At 35.9% G+C, this 19,671-nt stretch overlaps 1 protein-coding gene across 2 annotated transcripts in view; it reads right to left on the bottom strand.

Moving 5' to 3' along the window:
• The window catches only part of LOC150102568 (golgin subfamily A member 5-like), a 358,953-nt gene that overhangs the window by 26,133 nt on the left and 313,149 nt on the right, over positions 1-19,671 (bottom strand). For both annotated transcript variants that reach the window (XM_090399729.1, XM_090399728.1), the window contains exon 13: positions 9,608-9,671. In XM_090399729.1, coding sequence (XP_090255855.1) covers positions 9,608-9,671 — 64 coding nt within the window. The remainder of the gene's footprint in view (positions 1-9,607; positions 9,672-19,671) is intronic.

Here is a 19,671-nt window from a genome sequence, read left to right as displayed (position 1 = left end):
TTAACTGCGCATTAATTGAAATATAAATATTATTTATAGCAATTCCTAAATTGCTTATGTCATTTCCAGAAAGAAATGACATAAGCAATTTAGGGGGAAAAACAGATATATAAGCGACGAACGCTGGAATTATTAATTAATTAGGAGATTAGAGATTTATAAGAGAGAGATTGGTATTAGGTTGAAATCGGGCATTCAGCATTCGGCAATCACAGTGCGATAATAGAGAGTCGGCAAGTCACTCGAGCAACTAAATAAAGTCTACAAGTTGAGAAGCAGTTAGCTAATAAGTTTCTGAATAACAAATAAAACAACGGAAGATAGCTGAGTGACTACTGAATGACTAGCGATACTTTAGTTGAGATTTATTTTCAGGGACAACCTTTCAAGGACACACTGAGATGTGAAGCATAGTAAGAAGTAACTAGAGAATAAATACAGGCAACAGGGTTGTGATAGCGGTGTTTAGAATTATAGTGCCTAAAGAATTATTTGAATGCCGGAGGAATGAACATCTGTACATATAAAAACCCAAGTTAAAGAATTATTGTGTATTGCCCTAATTCAGGAGTAATCAGTAGTGCTTCATACAAGAACATCTGATTATATGTATTGTGCCCGTAAATTAATTCAGTTAATGCTAGAAGATTTATTTTAATGAGTGCTGTTTATTGTTAAAAGTGTTTACAGTTATAAAAAGTGTTTGTATGTATGTTGATGAAGGAAGAAGATTAACGGTAAGATTATTCCAACTTTAATATTTCTGTTCAGAGAAGTGTGCGAGTTTCATCTTAGAATTCCCTGATGTTAACAGCAACTATCGCAGAGAATTAAAAGAAGTGTAAAATTAAAAGTGTCTGTTTATGAAGAGGTATTACTGCAATTTTTATTGTATTTGGAACTTAAGGAACTATGAAAAGACTGTGATATAGAGATAACAGATTTATCTTGTCAGAGTTTGATTATACTTATCGGAGAAGCTGAAATGATTGTGATATCTTAATTACTGATTTGAAGTTAAGTGTAAAAATTTATGATTTTAAAATGAAATGTTTGTTTTTCTTAATGAAAAGTTGTATTTTGCCTGAATCTCTTTTACTGCACCATTCATAAAATATTCGAACCAAAGCGGGAAAATTAAGTAAGTTAAATATACTCGGCCAGTATATATATTACGGAGAAATAGTTGAGGGTTGATTTATCTTCAATTCTTGAACTAATTCAGATATAGAGTGGCGCAGTCTATAAATATAAATTTTCTCTATATTTGCATTAGAAATCAACTAGCAACTATTTTTTAGGTTAAGACCATCGTAATTGTGATCATGTCGGATCCAAAGTATAGATTAAGAACAAGTAGGATCCAACAGATTGGACATTAGGTCAGAACCCTGGTCGGTACTCCGCATTACTTTGAAGGCTGTGTGGAGGTCTACTCTCAGTTATGCAGCTTTGACCCTTAAGCACCCCTATTTTCATTGTCTTTTTTTTTTTATTGCTGATTTTTATGCCAAATTTATTACAACAGTTATTCAGTTTAGTCAGGGAATCTTTAGACTAGTGCTGGATTTATTCAGAAGTATAACATCATCTGCATAAAGTAAAGAGCTAAGATGAACATCACCAATTTTGATATCAGTTTAATACCACTTTCCTTCATACCAGCCACTTCATTTCATAATGAAATCAATATAGATGATGAATAACAGTGCAGATACCATACACTTCTCATACATCTGATTTTACTTCAAACTATCTTCCTGCGCTTCCTTTAGTCTATATTTAAGCCTATATTAAAATAGTCTATATTTAAGTTGTAAATCAGCTAATTGCTGATTTACAACTTAAATATAGACTATGTACTGCTCTGCATAACGTTCCATTTACCCTATATAACTGTAACATTTTGAAATACTTTTCTCTAGACACCTTGTCATGTCTTTTCCAGATCTATACTATTTAAGTATGTAGATCCTTGTTATATTCCATGATTTCTCAATGATTTATAATAAAGTAAAAATCTAATCTTGACAGCCTTTATCTGGCCTGAAGCTTGCTCTTCTCCAAGTTTGAATTCCACAATTTTTCTTGGTTTCTTCTCAAGTAAGCTTGTATAAATCTTACCTGGAACACTTAATACAGAAATTTCACTACAATTTTCACATTTTTTTTTTAACAGATGTGAACTATGAGAGCTCTGCTCCAATCATCAGGAATTCAACTGTCTGACCAGGCCTTCTGAATTAAGCAGTGTAGCCACTACAACACTTTTTTTATACCTCCATATTTCAGTATATCCATTCAAATATTATATACTCTGTCTTTCCACATTTTAGGCTTTTGATAGCTTTTTTCTACCAAGTATTGATAAGTATTCCTGTTTAGATTCCTTTTGAAGATTTTCTGCTACTCCAGACATCTAAGATAGAGTGGAACCTCAGTTGTCGAACACCTCTGTTCTTGAACAATTCGGTTCCGAACACATTTTCCGAACAAAAAACGCCTTGGTTTCCGAACAGGCAAACGGCAACCACGTGCTCTGCGTGCTGAGCTGTAAGGCGGGAAAGCGTCAGTTACGTGGCAGCCTTCATTCAGTGCAGACACCTGCTCGAATTAGCGAGTTTTCTTGATTTTTTTTTTTTCATAAATTATTATTAATTAAGCCACCATGGGGCCGCAGAAGAATACTGATAGCAGCAAAGTGAAAAGAAAAATTGTTAGAACCAAGATAGAGATGAAAAAAGAAATCATATCCAAACATGAAAATGTTTGTGTTCGGATGCTGTTATGCAGTTCGGTATAGCGAAATCAACGATATGTACAATACTCAAAAATAAAGAGGCGATCAATTTTCGTCTATATTTTATCTATTTATTGTGTTTATTCTTTTTATGTAAGATTTTATGCATTTTCATTATGTTTGTATACGATCTTATGCATGAAGTACTGTTGTAAAGGTTTAAATGAACAATCATCTCGGGTTCGGGAACAGATTAATCCATTTTACATTAATTCTTATGGGAAAATGGTTTCAGTTTCCAAACAGCCTTCGGGAACGAATTAAGTTCAACAACCGAGGTTCCACTGTATCTTTATCTTCAGTTTGCATAAAACTTAATCATCTTTGTTTCCTTTTACAATACTCTTTCCTCCATTTCTCAGCTTTCTTCAACAGCCTCCAGAACAGTTTGCCATCTTACTGATATCTGTCTTCTATATTCTAACTGAAGTTGTTCCATGACTTTTCTTTAGCTACTTTTACACATAGCTTAGCTCTCTTACATTTTTCTCTGTATGCTTTTGCAGCATCTACTGTCTGATGTACTAGAATTGTTGCTATGCTTTTTTCTTTTCCAGGATTACTTCTTAACACGTTCAAGTCAGGAAGTGTTTTGCAAGTTTACTGTACTGACAGGACTTCTCATTACAGTTTGTGTGTGCTGCTTCCGCGTCGTGTGGGCAGGCTGATCTGACACCAAGTTTTCATGCAGTATTAACTGCAACCCTTTTGGTAGAATTTTTCTCAAATGAATAAATTATGTAAACGTTATCAATAGTTTTATCACTTCAGAACAAATTTACATTAATATTTACATTTACAAATTTATATTAAGCTTCTAAAGAAATAACTAAAATCAAAGAAACAGTTCAAATCTCCTTTAAGACTAAGAATCCTAAATAATCCAACACAAAGTTTACTCAGCCCATTTCTATATGACCTGGCAAACAAAGTTTCCACTTTCAACGAATAAATCCTATATGAATTTATGACTATAAAAAAATTTCGCTTATTCCTCTTACAAAGGTTTTTCCTATCTGTCTTCCATTTCCAACTTTTTTTCAGATTTATGTTCAATCTTTGTATATTGAAAACAGAAACTAATTACACAATTCTATTCCTGCTGTGCTCTCTTTTCTCCTCCAAACAGCTGAAAGCTTAGTGATGTCTGTGAATATTCTTTTCACTTCCATGCAAGTTCAGAAATACAATAGAGAAACTTCTGCTCCAGTCCAGCATTGTGTGCCTCCATTACTGTTTTTAGTGCTATGTTTAAAATAACAATAAAGTTCTTTCATAGTGCAGGAAAGTTGCTTAATTATAATTTAGTGATGAAACAAGCACAATGTATAACATTTCTTCATTTAACAATGTTCAATGGGGTGCTTAAGGGTCAAAGCTGTGTAACTGAGAGGAAACCTCCACATAGCCTTTAAAGGAATGCGGAGAACCGACCAGGGCTTCTGACCTAATGTCCAATCCTCACCTTCTCGTGGTGCACCCTGTTGGGTATCTACTTTGATACTGAATGAACGAGGATGGGCTGGCAATTTGGGATTTAGCCGACCAAATTGTATTCTTATTGGTTAAACCAAAATAAAAAATGATGGTACAACATGACAAAATTTCATGCCGGCTGGGGCGTCGCCCGGTTAAACAAGGCCCCCGTTGTTTTCGCCAGGGAACCAGGGCGAACAGCGAAAAGTCAGCTACTGGAACAAATCTGAAAACAAACCCCAACTCAACATCACCAGAGTTAAAGATCGGTACTATCAATGTAAGAAGCCTGAATGGCAAAGAAATGGAGCTAGCTGAGGAATTAGATAAGTACCAGATCGACATAATAGGGGTGACTGAAACAAAAAAGACCAAAACTGGTGAGATCTTTCTGAGCAATAAATACAAAATGTTATATTCAGGCAATGACAATCAAGGAAAAGAAGGAGTAGCCATAGTATTCAACACAAAATACGAGGCTAATCTTCTTGAATGGCAGTCAGTCTCAAGTAGAGTAATGTGGGCAAATATGAGAATGGGGAACTGGACAATGAGACTTATTTGTGCCTATGGTCCCACAGAAGGTTCTACTAAGGTAGAAGTGGAGGAATTTTTTGAGGCTTTAGAAAAAGCAACTGACACAATGAAAAAGGAAAAGTTGGTCCTTGTTGGGGATCTAAATAGTAGAGTAGGAAATGATTGTGAGACATACAAAAATATTTTGGGAAAATTTGAAGAAAAGAGCAAAGCTAATAATAATGGCAAATATCTGTTGGATTTCTGCTCAGGACATGGACTGGTTATTACTAACACCATGTTCCAACATAAAAATGTGCACATATTCACATGGAGAGAAGAGGCTAGGAATAAGAAAAGTCTCATTGACTATGTTATTGTTGATAGTGATGTTTTCTCCCTGGTGCAGGACACCAGAGTGTACAGAGGATTTGAAATTGGAAGTGATCACTATTTAGTCTTGAGCAGGATAAAAGTGAATTTCATATTGAAAAGAATAACATGTAAGAAAGTTTTAAAGCGAATAAAAGTTGAGCAGCTCTCAGATGTGAACTGTAGACTAAAATACAGAAATATTATTGATAAGAAAATGAAAGAGTTTGAGAACAGGAATCAAACCTTGGAGATTCAGTGGCAAACTCTGAAGGAAACCTTGATTGATTCTGCCAGAGAGGCATGTGGTGAGGTTGTGTGCAAGGATAAAAAAAATCAGAACTCCCTGGTGGACACAGGAAGTTAAAGAGGCAGTGAAGGAAAAGAAGAAAGCATATCAAAAGTTCCTGGCAAATAAGTCAGCTTTTACTCTTACAGAATACAGAGACAAATGTAAGAAAGCTAAACAGTGTGTAAAACTAGCTAAACAAAAGTCATGGGAGGACTTTGGCAAGAATATAGAAAATAAATATCAAGAAGGTGGCAAAATATTCTGGAGGTTGTTGAAAAAGCTTAGGAATGGAGGAAAGAGTGCTGTAAAAGGAATTAGAGATGATAAAGGTGAAATGAAAACAGGAGAAAAAGATATCCTTGAAGTATGGAGTAATTACTTTGAAAAACTGCTAAATGAAACAAGCAGTGATGACAGCACAGTGATAAAAAACACTGACCAGGCATGCAGTCAGGAATACATATCCATACTTGAAGTAGAAAAAGCCATCAAAGGCTTGAAATGTGGAAAGGCAGCAGGAGTAGATGATATTCGACCAGAAATGCTGAAGTATGGTGGTATAAGAGTCTTACAGTGGCTGCACTGCATAGTTCAGAAAGCCTGGACAGAGGGACGAATTCCCGATGATTGGAGTAGAGCTCTCATAGTACCCATATATAAAAAGGGAAATAAAACTGAATGTGAGAATTACAGAGGTATTTCCCTACTGAGTGTTCCTGGCAAGATCTATGCAAGTATACTTGAGAAACGGTTGAGAAGAATTGTGGAAGAAAAGCTTGGTGAAGAACAAGCTGGATTCAGGCCAAATAGAGGCTGTCAGGATCAGATCTTCACTTTACGACAAATAGTCGAGAAAGCATGGGAATATAACAAAGATCTGTATTTAAGTTTTGTCGATTTGGAAAAGGCATATGACAAGGTGCCAAGAGAGAAGCTATTCAATACGCTGCAGTTATATGGTGTCAATGGGGCATTATATCAAGCAATACTTAGTCTTTATTTGAGTTGTGAGTCAGCAGTTAGAATTGAAGGAAGTACAGGAAGATGGTTTAATGTTAAATCTGGTGTGAGACAAGGATGTACATTATCCCCTCTGTTATTCATTATCTATATGGATCACATTATGAAGGAATGTGGTATTAAACCTGATATCAAAATTGGAGATGTTAATGTCAGCTCTTTGCTTTATGCGGATGATGTTATACTTCTAAATAAATCCGCTACAAGTCTGCAAGATTCTCTGACTAAATTGAATAGCTGTTGTAATAGATATGGTATGAAGGTCAGCAATAAAAAGACAAAGACAATGAAAATAGGCAGAATCATTGAAAATGTCAACTGTGTTGTGAATGGAGAACCTGTGGATCAAGTAAAACATTTCAGCTACTTAGGCACAATTTTTACTGAAGATGGTAAACTAAATATAGAAATAGACAACAGAATCAGCAAAGCTGGTATCGTGGGAAGTCAATTGAATAAATTCATATGGAATAAGAAAGAAATTAGTCGGAACACTAAATTAGCTGTATACAAGACTGTGTTCAAACCAATTTTAACTTACGGATCTGAGAGCTGGGTCAGAAGTAAAACACTTGACCAAAGACTAGAGACCGCAGATATGAGAGTCCTGAGAAAGATTAGAGGCGTGAACAGATGGCATCAATGGCAATATCATATTAAAAATGAGGATATTAGGAAAGAACTTGACATTGTCAGCATCCAGGAATGTGTTAGCAGAGCTAATCTCAGGTGGTATGGTCACTTAAATAGAATGGGAGAGGAAAGATTAGCAAAACAAGTGTTCTCTGCCAGGTTGGCAGGAAAACGACCCAGAGGAAGACCAAGATATAGGTGGATTGATACGGTACAAAGTGCCTTAGACGATAGAAATATAAGATCTGATAATGTTGGAGTCTTGACAAGTAACAGACTGATTTGGAGGAAAATTGTAGATAGGAAGTTAGTAATGATGTAGTTTTTTCATGTAGTACTGTCATATCCTGTACACCCCTTGAGGGTACATGGCAGGAATTTGATGATGATGATGAACAATGTTCCTTTAATCACTTCCAAAACGTGAATTACAGGTGAGTCTCACTTCTCTTGTGGCGATATTATTATTATTATTATTCAGGACTCCATGGAGTCAAAAGATTTATTGTAGAAGGTCCTTCCTAGGAAACACAAATATCTATCATACCAAGTAGTGAAGATGTTGTGGCCTTACAAGACTTGAATAAATTGAGTGGCACGAAAATGGAGATGTGAGTTCAATGTTGCAAAATGTAAGGTTTTAAAATTTGGAAAACAAAGATGGGATGCAGAATTTATGCTTGGTGAGGATATATTGTTGGAGGTGGAAGAAATAAGAGATCTGGGGGTGAGAGTGGATAAGGATCTGAAATTTATGGGACACATAGCCAAAATTGTGAGGACAACACAAAGGCTTCTGGGAATGATGCGGAGGACACTGTCGTACAAAAGTAGGGAGATTCTTGTTCCATTGTATAAGGCTTTGATTAAGCCACACGTGGACTATTGTGCCCAGATTTGGTCACCTGGTTTTTGGAAGGATGAAGAGATGTTGGAAAGGGTCCAAAGGCGATTGACTAAGGTAGTTTCTGACCTCTGGAATGTCGAGTATGAGGAAAGATTGAGAAGATGTAATTTGCAGAGTCTGATGGAGAGGAGGAAGGGGGGGGGGCACATGATAGAGACCTATAAGTTGGTAAGGGGTTGTCATAGGATCAATGCTGGAGAAGTTCTACAGAAAATAGTGGGAGATCGTGGGAGAACCAGAGGTCATCCCTGGAAACTGTATAAAGAGGATGTGAGTAGGGGAGTGAGGGGCAGGTTTTTTTCGTGCAGAGTTGTGAATGATTGGAATGTCTTGCCTGAGAGTGTGGTGTCTGCAAGGAGTTTGAATGTGTTCAAGGCACACAGTATGATGAGCTGTGTGTGTGTGTGATAAAAGGACCTCCCAGATGAGTCTTTGACTCCACGAGGTCTTGGGATAATAATAATAAGAAGAAGAAACTTCTTCTTCTTCTTTTTTTTTTTTTTTTTAACAGTGCTTATCTAGATGCAAACAGCAACATTTCAACTTTTGACAGCCCATACAAAATTATAATTATGCTCTAATATCTAAGTAAATAAATTTATTTTATACCTAAGAAGACAAAAATAAAAATAGCACCTCAAAACATCTTGCTTGTGACACATAAAGAAACATGTTTCATTAACAACTGTGCAAAATAATACTGTATTATCAACTTCTTAACTTTAAATTCATTTTTTATTTTTAATTTGTGGGATATCTGAATTTACATTTCCACTAAAATTCAGATATCCCATGATTTCAATGTTCAATATAACAACCTATATTTATTATTTAGTGCAATCTCACCTGTTTTAGTCTTCTTTGTGTAAGTAACACCAATTATGCCCATGTAATAGTTTCCAGTTTTTTTACAAGTTAAATTTCTTTTCCATTATGATGATGGTTCATATCTTTAGTTCTTCTGAAGTGCATTTGTTCCAAAATCAGCATGGGACCTTGTTTGGCAGGCAATAACCCCAGCCAGCATGAAATCATCTCATCGTGATGTTTATTTTTGGTTTAAGCCAATAGAAAGTACACTTTGGTCAGCAAAGTCCCAAACTGCCAGTCTAATCCTTTTTCATTTAATACCCACTGGATACCTACTAACTAGGCACCACGTGAAAACAAGGACTGGACATTAGATGACAAGCCCTGGTCAGTTCTCTATATTCCTTAAAGGCTGTGTGGGTTCTCCTCCCAGTTATCTGGCTTTGACCCTAAAGCCAATCTCCTTGGTTAACTAGGAAACTACTAAAAGAATGGGATGGGATAATTTACAATCCAAAAAAAAAAAAAGTCTTAATAAGTCACAGTATTCTACTGGGCCCAGATAGAATTTTAATGCATGTAGAAAAACATTAATTTTACAGTAGTGCCTAAGAATGACATATTTGCTAAAACACTTTAATAATCAGTTCAATAGCTTCAGTGTGAGTTCTAGAGGCCTGGAATTTATGAGCAATGGGGGAGAGGAGCCTAATTGACCTAAAATATCATATCATATGCAATACTGTATATATTCAGTATAAGATTTATTGCAAATACTTACCACATAAAGAATTGCAATGACTCTTGCATTTGGGTGCCGCCGTAAAAACAGTCCTAAATGAATGCTGAAAAGTAAGAACTTTCATGTAATCATACATTTTTTAATATTAGTATATTAACAATCAATAAAATTCCACTTTATCATGATAATATCAGGGTTCAGATTAAATGCTGAAAAAAAAAATCAGGTGATCTTTAATTTCTTAATATCAGTATGATTTAAATACTAATAAAAACCTATTTCATAATAAAGTGCTACATTCAGATTAAATTATTCTATTTTACAGAGTAAACATTTCATTTTGTCACTATTTAAATCAGAAATCAATGAAATAAAACATAGAAATAAAGTTATTAAAAGAAGTAAAATAAAATATAGAATCTGAAATATTTTCAAAATTACATATTGAAAAAAATTTCAAACAAAAATATGAGAAAGTCTGAAGGAGAAATGTAGAAAGATATTGTATGGAAAATTTATCTTGTTGCGAGGTAACTATATCTTAAATGGCATCCTATCACATACAGACAAATGACAGAGTATGCTTTTCTGCATCCACTTTTCTTGTTGCTTTCTTATGAAAGGCAACCAGGCTACTAAAAACAGAAGGATACATTAAGAAATCCATCTATGCTGGTCTTCATAAATAATATTACCTTCATCTGTCCAATTCTGTATGTGAGCTCATACTGATTTTTCCAAAATCTTATACCCACAGGAAAAACACAAAATAGTCTACAGTTTAATATTGCATTTGTACCACCACTGGGTAGAAGTATACATGATTGCATAACTTTATCCTCCTTTCACTCTCTAGAAACTTACTCCATTGTTCATCAAACAGGTATGTAAATTGCACAGTCAGTTCCTTAGCACATTTTCTTAAAACACATGGTAAAATCATTCTAGTCCTACTGTCTTACTAACATCTAATACTAAGTATTTGAAATCCATCTTCTTCTTCATTCACTTCTAATCCATTAACCTTCCTTATCTTTCTGGGAATAAAACTTGTTTCACCAGAATGAAATACCCTAATAAATTATTAATCAGCTCTACTATTGTCATCCAAAACCATCTCCAACCAACAAGGTCAATCATTTCTCTTCCAACTGGCTACATAGCAAAAGAACCTGGAATTCTTGTTGGAATGCAGTGCTACGCTCTCCTCTCTCTCTCTCTCTCTGATGGCTGGGGAGGGGACACCTTCATGGAGCTACAGTCACATTGTGGAAGGACCTACTAAACCGATAAAGGAGTGCTTCGTGCACTCCATCAGCAAAGCATTCACAATTGTGTCTGGCATCCAATTCTATCCATTTATCACTGTCTAAACAAAATTCACACTCCACAACTTCCAGGGATGACTACCTTGTTCTCTCCCTTCTTGTCATGTATTGGAAAAAAGTCTTCTGTCTCAATCCTGTAAAACCTTTTTAACAATCCAAAGGGTATGGATGAAATATATCAATTATTCCTGCATATCCACGTTATTTCAATATCTAAATGTTAATTCTATTTCAGTGGGCACATTGCATCCATGCAATAAATGATATGCAAACATATCAAATCTGATATGGGACTTAACTTACACAAGCTCTGATACAGAAAAAACAAGACTGTGCCTATATCTCTTTATTTAACAAATTGAGAAAATCAACTGCGATCTTCTTCAAAATAGTTCCCTTCTGAGTTGACAACAGCTGCATATGATGCTGCCAACATTTAAAGCAATTCTGCAGATCATTTTCTGAAAGGCTGTTGAAGATTTCTGTCTTTTTGCTTTCACATCTTGTACCGACAAAAAATAGGGTTCTTTTGAGCACTGACTTGATCTTTGGGAACAGATAGATCAAATGGAGCCTTGTCTGGCGAATAGCTGTTTTTTTTTCGCTGTTTTTTTAGCTGTGCTTGAGCACCGACAAGGTGCTCAAGCACAGCTAAAAACTGTTTCACAGACAAATTGTTGTGGGCTGGCACATTGTCCTGGTGCAAAATCCAACTGTTTCTCCACAATTCTGGTCGTTTCCTTCTCATGTATTTGCGCAATTTCGTCAAGACTTCAAGGTAATACTGCTGATTTACATCTGGCCGCTGGAAACCCAGTCTGCCATTACAATACCCTGGATATCAAAGAAAACAATCTACATGACCCTAAACTTCGAACGACTCATGCGTGCTTTTTTTTGGTCTTGGAGATGTTGCTGACCTCCAATGCATTGATTGTTGCTTGGTTTCCGGATCATACATAAATATCCAAGTTTCATCACAAGTAATTACCAAATTCAAAATCTGGTTCATCCTTAATGCGTTGCAAAAGGTTCAAAACGCATATCCTTGCAACGTTCTTTTTGTTCATCTGACAACATTTTTGGAACCATTTTTGCATAAACCCTTTTCATGTTCAATTCTTCTGTTAAAATGCATTGAACACTTTCCCTGTCCAAATGAACTTTCTCAGCTACAGCTTGAACACCCACCCTTCTGTCTTTCGGAATCACATCTCATACTTTTTTAATGTTGTCATTGGTAACTGCTGTGCATGGGCCGTCTGGGTGATCATCATCTTTCACGCTTTCTCTGCCTTCTGAAAATCGTTTGTGCCATTCAAAAATGTGTGCACGAGACATGCACTCTTTACTGTAAGCCTTAGTCAATAATTAAAAAGTTTCCATCATGGATTTCTTCAGTTTCACAAGAAACTTGATGTTAACTCACTGTTCACTCTTGCACTCTAACATTTTCTGATTGCGGTTAAGAAAAACATCTATATTTGAACACGAGTCCATCTTTTACTGAGTAAAGCGATGGAGTTGAGCCTTGTCTCACGGTGACATGTCAGAACATGCTCTATAACCATCTCTTTATCTCATCCCTCCCACTCTCTGTTCCCAAGTTATAGGTTTAGTCTCTTTTTTTTGTGTTGGACCTCGTATGTTTCTATCATATCTACTTTTTCTGCATATCAACTAGCCTTAACTTGCAAACCATCCATTTTTTTGCATAGGAAGTATTCCATAGGTCTCTGAATCATATCAACCACTTCCTCATTTCCAAGAATTCTAGACAACTTAACCTTTGTCCAGTAGTCTGGATGTGGTCTTATTAAATCCTTATAAAGAAGAATAGGAACTTTCCTATTCCTGCTCGTTAGTGCATTCTTCAACATCCAAATAATCGGATGAGCTGTACCCTTTGCAATATGTCCTAAACTTCAAATTCTCTGTCCCGAATCAACCCCAAATCCTTGGCATCATCATCACCAATCTACACTAGTTCAGTTTCATCAGTGTATTACACAGATTGTGATCTCTTCATTCCAAAGTGCATGACCACACCACTTGGGTAAATTAAACCAGTCCATTATCCTGTATACATATTACAAGTCTAATTCACAATGCAGGATCTCTATATCATCTTCACTGACTATTGCATTCCCAGTTTTCCATCATCAGCAAACAACTGGATATTTCCCCTTAAATCATATCCTATTACCACTGATGTACAAATTAAACAGTAGCAGCCCAAGTACAGAGCTCTACAATACATCACTAGTCACCTTGCCTTCTATTCTCCTATATACTGCACTTTAATGTCTATCCATCAGCAACTCTCCTTACCCATATCAGCAGCTTCATATAAAATCTCATTTTCTCCCCTTTATGTAACAGGGTCCCATGTAGTATCATCTTCAATGAACTTCCATAGTTTAGCAGTATCAATGTGGCTATTTACTTTATCCAACTTAAGCCACATTATTATAAAAAGATAGGTAATTATTAAGGCAAGACCTACACTACACAAAACCACTGTTCCACTCCCACCCATAAAGTATCTTTTTCCATACATCCATTCCTGAATTCTGTGTTTTATTGACTTCTGCAATACTTTAGTCACAACTCCTAAGATATGATTGGTCTGTAACTTGCTGTTTCTGGCCTGGAGCCTCTTTTACCAACAACTATTTTTCTGTCTTACCATCCCCTTAACACCATCCCAGAAGTTAAAAGTTTATTTTTCACCTGGTTAGACTATAATAAATTTAGTTTAATCCTTTATCCAAGTGTGAGCAAACAAAGTTTGCGCTTGAAATTATCTTCAGGACTGGGGTAAGGTAGTACTAAATTTATTATAGTCTAACCAAGTGAAAAATAAACTTTTAACATCTTTCTCTAAATCCAGAGTAATTTAATAAAAAGGTGGCACACCGTTTGGCAACTCCTATAGGTAGAGATGACCTTACTAATGCTTCTGCCTGGTATCTCCACTTGGGCCTGGCTTTCACTTAAAGGTTGAAACTAGTCTGGGTAGTGGCCCTTCCCTTAATGCATATATCCGCAAGGAGATGTGTTTTGCATTATGGGAGATACTGAGATAGGAGTGATGTTAGCTTGCTCCACCTTTGCAATGAGTTTCCCGGTGTTGTACTACCTTACCCCAGTCCTGAAGATACTTTCAGGCGCAAACTTTGTTTGCTCACACTTGGATAAAGGATTAAACTAAATTTATTATAACCTTCCCAGAGGTGAGACTTATATTAAACTGTCTTATCAAAAGAGCAGCCAGTTGTCTTGCACATCCTCATAATGCAGGCTGATAAAACATATAATCCAATAGCTGTATTTGCATTAACCTTCTGCAATATCACAAACATCTACAATTTATCTACCTCTCTTCTTTCCACCAAGATGGGACACCCATGCAAACAAATACTATTTCATCTGCTTCTGTTACCTCCTCCTATCAGCACTCATTAAAGTTATCCTGCCACATTCATTTTTCTTTTTATTTGATATATGGAGAAAGACCTCATCAGGATTTTCTTTGGCCTCTTCAACAAAAAAAAAAAAAAAAAGCACAATTAGCTTTTCTCTTCTTTATCATACTGGTCACCCTTCTTGTTTGCACTGTATACTGTTCATAAAATTTGCTTATCACTTTTTATATCCTTCATAACTTTTTATTTTTTTCTGCAACTCCTGCTTAATGATACTACACATCCATCTAACTGCTACCTGATTTATTCTCTTGAATCTGGGTATACAGTCTGATCAGTGGTTAAATTCCAAATGAATAAGCTCTGGGGGCCCTTAAAATAAGGATCATAAATGTGAGGCTATTCTTGATCGTTGCAACTTTTTTTTTAATTTTATTTATTCTGGTGGAGTTAAAGTCATCGGGCCTTCTTTTCCACACCACCAGAAACATTAAATACAATGTATTAATATTATCACATTGCAACTGATGGGAATCCTGTGTTTCTGTGGATTCATTACAGACTTCTTTCTCTTCAGAAACTACACAAACTGTCATTGCAAACTCATTTTGTATTATCACTGTCATCCGAGCTATTTTTCCATTTAAAGAAGGTACCAATGTACTTATCCATAGTTGAAACAGTAGGCCTACATAAACAAAAATATTACACAATTTTGTTTGTGCTTCTCACAATCATGAACTCTGATAAACAACTGCTAATCTGCTGTTCTATTGTTTGTTACATATGATTCACCCCTGGTATTCAGCAGAAAAACTAGGAGCTACCATCAACTCCAAATTTAATCGCTATGCCACTACCATGATCTCTCACCTCAAGACCAAACACATAAGATCAATCAAGTTTAGCAATAGCATAAAAGTCTTCCCCATCTGCAAAATCTGTAACATCAAGGAAGCATCACCAATGCATTTACTAACTTGTATGAATATTTCTAAATGTGAACTCTATGATCTGGAGTAATAATACCATGGGGATAAAAAAAAAAAATGTTTGTTTCTGACTTGCTGACAGTGTTGCCAACCAGAAAAGACAAAATATCGCTACGAGTCTTTCAAAATTCCACTGCAATAATGTTTGCTTGTCAATTGCTGCAAGATAATGCATTACAGGAAGCTCCAAACCTTCCCGTCCCTTTCATCATGCATTCGTAATCGGGCAACTGTTGATATTGGCGTTATATACACATTCAAAATGTACACAATTGTTGAATAATAACACAATAATGTAGGCATAATTACCGCAAAGGGAGAAAACTATAAAAAACAGAAAAATGTTCCGGGTTGGGGCCCAGTGCATAAAATAGCTCCGGGGATGGCCCTGGAGGGCTGCTGAATTTAATCACTGAGTCTGATACTGTTTCTTCAAACACTCCTTGTTCATCTATCATGCTTATCTATCTATCATTATAACATGCCGCTCAGCATGTTATAACGGCAACCTTGGCAAGCGCATAGATAGCCTGGAACAGCATCTTATCATGCTTGACAAAACAGTCTCCTGGAAATTCGACACAAATGAGAAAAAGCTGAAAAGATCTCATGCAACTGCGTTATCCAGTCATGTTCTTTTTTCAAATAATCCTAATGATGACCAACAAAGCCACTCCGTTTGCTGGAATAGATCAGAAAATGTCTTTTGCTGTGATGATGAGTTTGAGAGGAAAATTGTAGAATCAAAGGAAATCCTGCTGAACCCGGTCCACTTAAACAACAATTTAAGTTATAACATCCCAGATAGCCATGCTGCAGTTGTTCAATATTGGCGTTCACGTGAACCTGCACGCACAATTGCAATAAACAATGGCACGCTAGTTGGAACAACTTGAAAAAATACAACGTTTTTATGTATCGATTATGTGAGGCAATTTGTACCTGTAATTTCCAGTTTGTTTAGATAATTCAATGTTTATTAGTATTCTTTTCCTTTATAAATACCTGAAGAAGGCTGCTATATGCCGAAACTCGTAGTATTTATCATTAAAATCTTTATATGTTATCTCGGTTTTATAGTCATTAAATCTATATTTTTTTCATATATATATATATATATATATATATATTAAGTTATTACCGAATATGACTTAAGTTGACTGAACAATTGACTTAAAGTGTAAGTTTCTGACAATTATAGGATTTATATGAAGATGGTTTGAAGGAAAAAATCAGGTATAAGATAAGAGTGCACTATATCTCTATTGTTATTTTTCATCGATGTGGATCATATTAAGGGGCAAGTGATATCATATGTAATATCAAAATCAGAATATTAAACTTTATTTTGTTATCCAAAATATTGTTATCCAACATCTCTGGAAATAACAGCAGTAAGAAATTTGAAAATTGATGGCATATGCTAAAGGACTACAAATGGCCTGGCTGTTAAATTGGTCTTGCAACTGGAAGAATAGTAAGGAGTGGAAAGAGGGTAAAATAGCACATGTGGGATGATAGTTAGTGTTAAGATTTGGGAGAAAGTAGTATCAGTGCATACAAAAATGGGCATATGGGTAAAATATTATTTATGAAGGTCAGCATGGATTTATTAAGGGGTTCTTGTTTCAGTAATAAAGTAACAGCAGTGGTTGATAAGGGAGAGATGTCATTATATTTCACAAATGGATTTGACAGGTTACCATACAACAAGTTGATATTTAAGTTGCAATGCATGAGTTCAAATATCAGGGTCTAGTTTGCTTCTCTGATTATATATATACAGGGTGTTCGGGATAAATTTGACAGTTTCGTAAGGAAAAAGAAAATCTTCTTTGTATCTATTAAATTTAATGAATTGACAAAAAAACATTACAGGCAGAGTTAATTACAATACTATCAACAAGATTTACTCAAAATAACCACCATTAGCATCGATCACAGCTTCAATTCTGCTTCGGAACCTCGAACAAGCTGATGCTACAGTCTCCCTGGGAAGGGCCGCAAAAACTGTTTTAATTTTATCCATTAACTGGGCTTTTGTATTACTGGAAGTGCGATTGGTGTCTTTTTCAACTGCGCCCCATACAAAATAATCCATGGGGTTAAGGTCTGGGGAGTTTGGAGGCCAAACATTTGGACTGGTGAAGTCGTAGAAATTTTCAGACAACCATTTTTGACTTTTCCCAGAGGTGTGGCAAGGGGCCGAATCCTGCTGCCATACATACGGCCTACCATTGGCTACCCTTGTTATCCAGGGCTTGACTACAGTTAGCAACTCCACGAACAAAGCCCGAATTCCAATGCCAGGGTTCTTCAACACCTGTTCCTGCAGATTTGCGAGGAATTCTGCTGTACGAACGCAATCAGATCGTCTGCTAGGGATCTTTCTTCTTGCTACATCCTCGTAGTCACCATTGCAAGTCTCTAGTTCATGCCTGATTGTTTTTACTGTATTCAGGGAGCATTGGGCAGCAGTCGTAATATCCTTATTTTGATGGCGGGCACGAATCATCATGATACAAGTTATTCTCTTCCATGATTCAGGTGGGTTCCAGCTATCCATCCTTTCTGACATCTTGTATATGAATGAAGAAGGGTCCAAACTTTTAAATGAAGAGAAGTGTGTGTTAATACATGTAACTTACGGAAAAATATAATTAATTATAAATATGTCAAATTTATCCCGAACACCCTGTATATATATATATATATATATATGAGTTCAGATATCAGGGTCTAGTTTGCTTCTCTGATTATATATATATATATATATATGAGTTCAGATATCAGGGTCTAGTTTGCTTCTCTGATTATATATATAAATATATGGGGAAAACAGTAGAGGTTTTCATAAAATGATAGCTAAAAGTAGGGTACCACAGGAGTCGATCATAAGAAACTGCAATCATTACTGTTCTACCTTTACCTCAGAGATACTGTTAGTAGATGGCAGGGAGATATTCACTTGTTTGTGGGTAATTTGATGCTTGGAAGAATTATTAGTAATAGTTCTGATGACATGGTTTTTTGGTAGGATTTAAATAGGCTGGAAAGATAGGAAATTTAATGGGTGTCAGTTTAATGCAGCTAAGGATAAGGTTTCTGAAATTTAGTATTCAAAAATGGAGGCTATACATTCTGTATTAAATGAAATGGAGGTAAGTGATCTTGGGGTGATGATGGATAGAAATATGAAGTTTGGCAAACATTTTGTAAATGCTGGGAAGACAGCCCACAGGTCTACTATGATACTGAGGACAATGATCAGCAAAAATACAAGGATGTAACTCCATTGATCAAGTAAATAACAGGGTTATTGTGCCTCAGACCTGATTGTAGGGATATAAAGAGAATAGAGAAGGGACAAAAGCAGGTAACAAATATGATGTCAGGACTGTGGAATGCTAGTTATGAGGACAAACTGAGAGTATGTAGCATGCAGGGTATGGCAAATAGAAGATAAAGAGGCAAAATGTGAAAGATGTGTTTATGGAGAGACTGAACAGGAGACAAGAGAGGCTATGGATTTGTAGAAAGTGCAATTTTTTTTGGACTACAAGTGACTAGTGTATGCAAAATAGACTGAAAGAATGAAAGGCAGCATAAATGTGAGTGCAAAATGCTCTGTGAGTAATGAAACAAATACTAGTGGGACTGAGGGAGTGAAAGAATGCAAGAATGAAGAAACAAAAATAAGCAAAAAGGGGTAGGAATGAGGATATGGAAAAAAGGTACAGCAGAATGAGAGGGAGCAAAACTACGGGAGCGGCAAACGGTGAAATTGCTGGAATGCCAGATTTAAAGAAAAAGTTATTCAAAATGAAAAGCCAAGTGATATTAGAAGTTTGGTGGAAACAAATGAAAGAGTGTAAAAGGGAAGAATGAATAGCAGTGTATGGAAATCCCATTATTAGAAGATTCATTAATGAAAGAACCCATTAGGTCTGCTTTCCAAGAGAGAGAATCAGTAAAGTGTTTCATGCTTTAGATATGAAGAGGAAATGAGCAAAAGAGTTAGGTGGTTGTGGGAACAAATGATTCAGTTGGATATAAGGAGAATATAAGGATCGATATCAGGAGATTATTGAGGAGAGTGAAATATAACAGTATAGTGGGAAAGGTTGTCACTACATTGGTGAGGTACGACAATAATGAGTTAAGATGGAGAGCAAGAATCATGAATGTATAATGGCAGAGCTGTGTTAAGAGAAGGGAATGCAGTTTTTAGATGTGCAGCATGTACCTGAGGGAGAAATGGATTTGTACCAAGTGATAGATTGCATCTGAATGGCTACGAAGTGAATGAACTGGAGAAACTATTGTAGAAGGAAGTGCAATGAAAGATCAGGAGA

Source organism: Typopeltis vanoorti, chromosome 10 (genome assembly GCF_054136105.1).
Source record: "Typopeltis vanoorti isolate ZY-2024b chromosome 10, IOZ_Tvanoo_1.0, whole genome shotgun sequence".
In the NCBI taxonomy this organism is placed as follows: domain Eukaryota; kingdom Metazoa; phylum Arthropoda; class Arachnida; order Uropygi; family Thelyphonidae; genus Typopeltis; species Typopeltis vanoorti.
The sequence above is the reverse complement of the archived record's forward strand: the minus strand, read 5'-3'. Positions and strand labels throughout refer to the sequence as shown.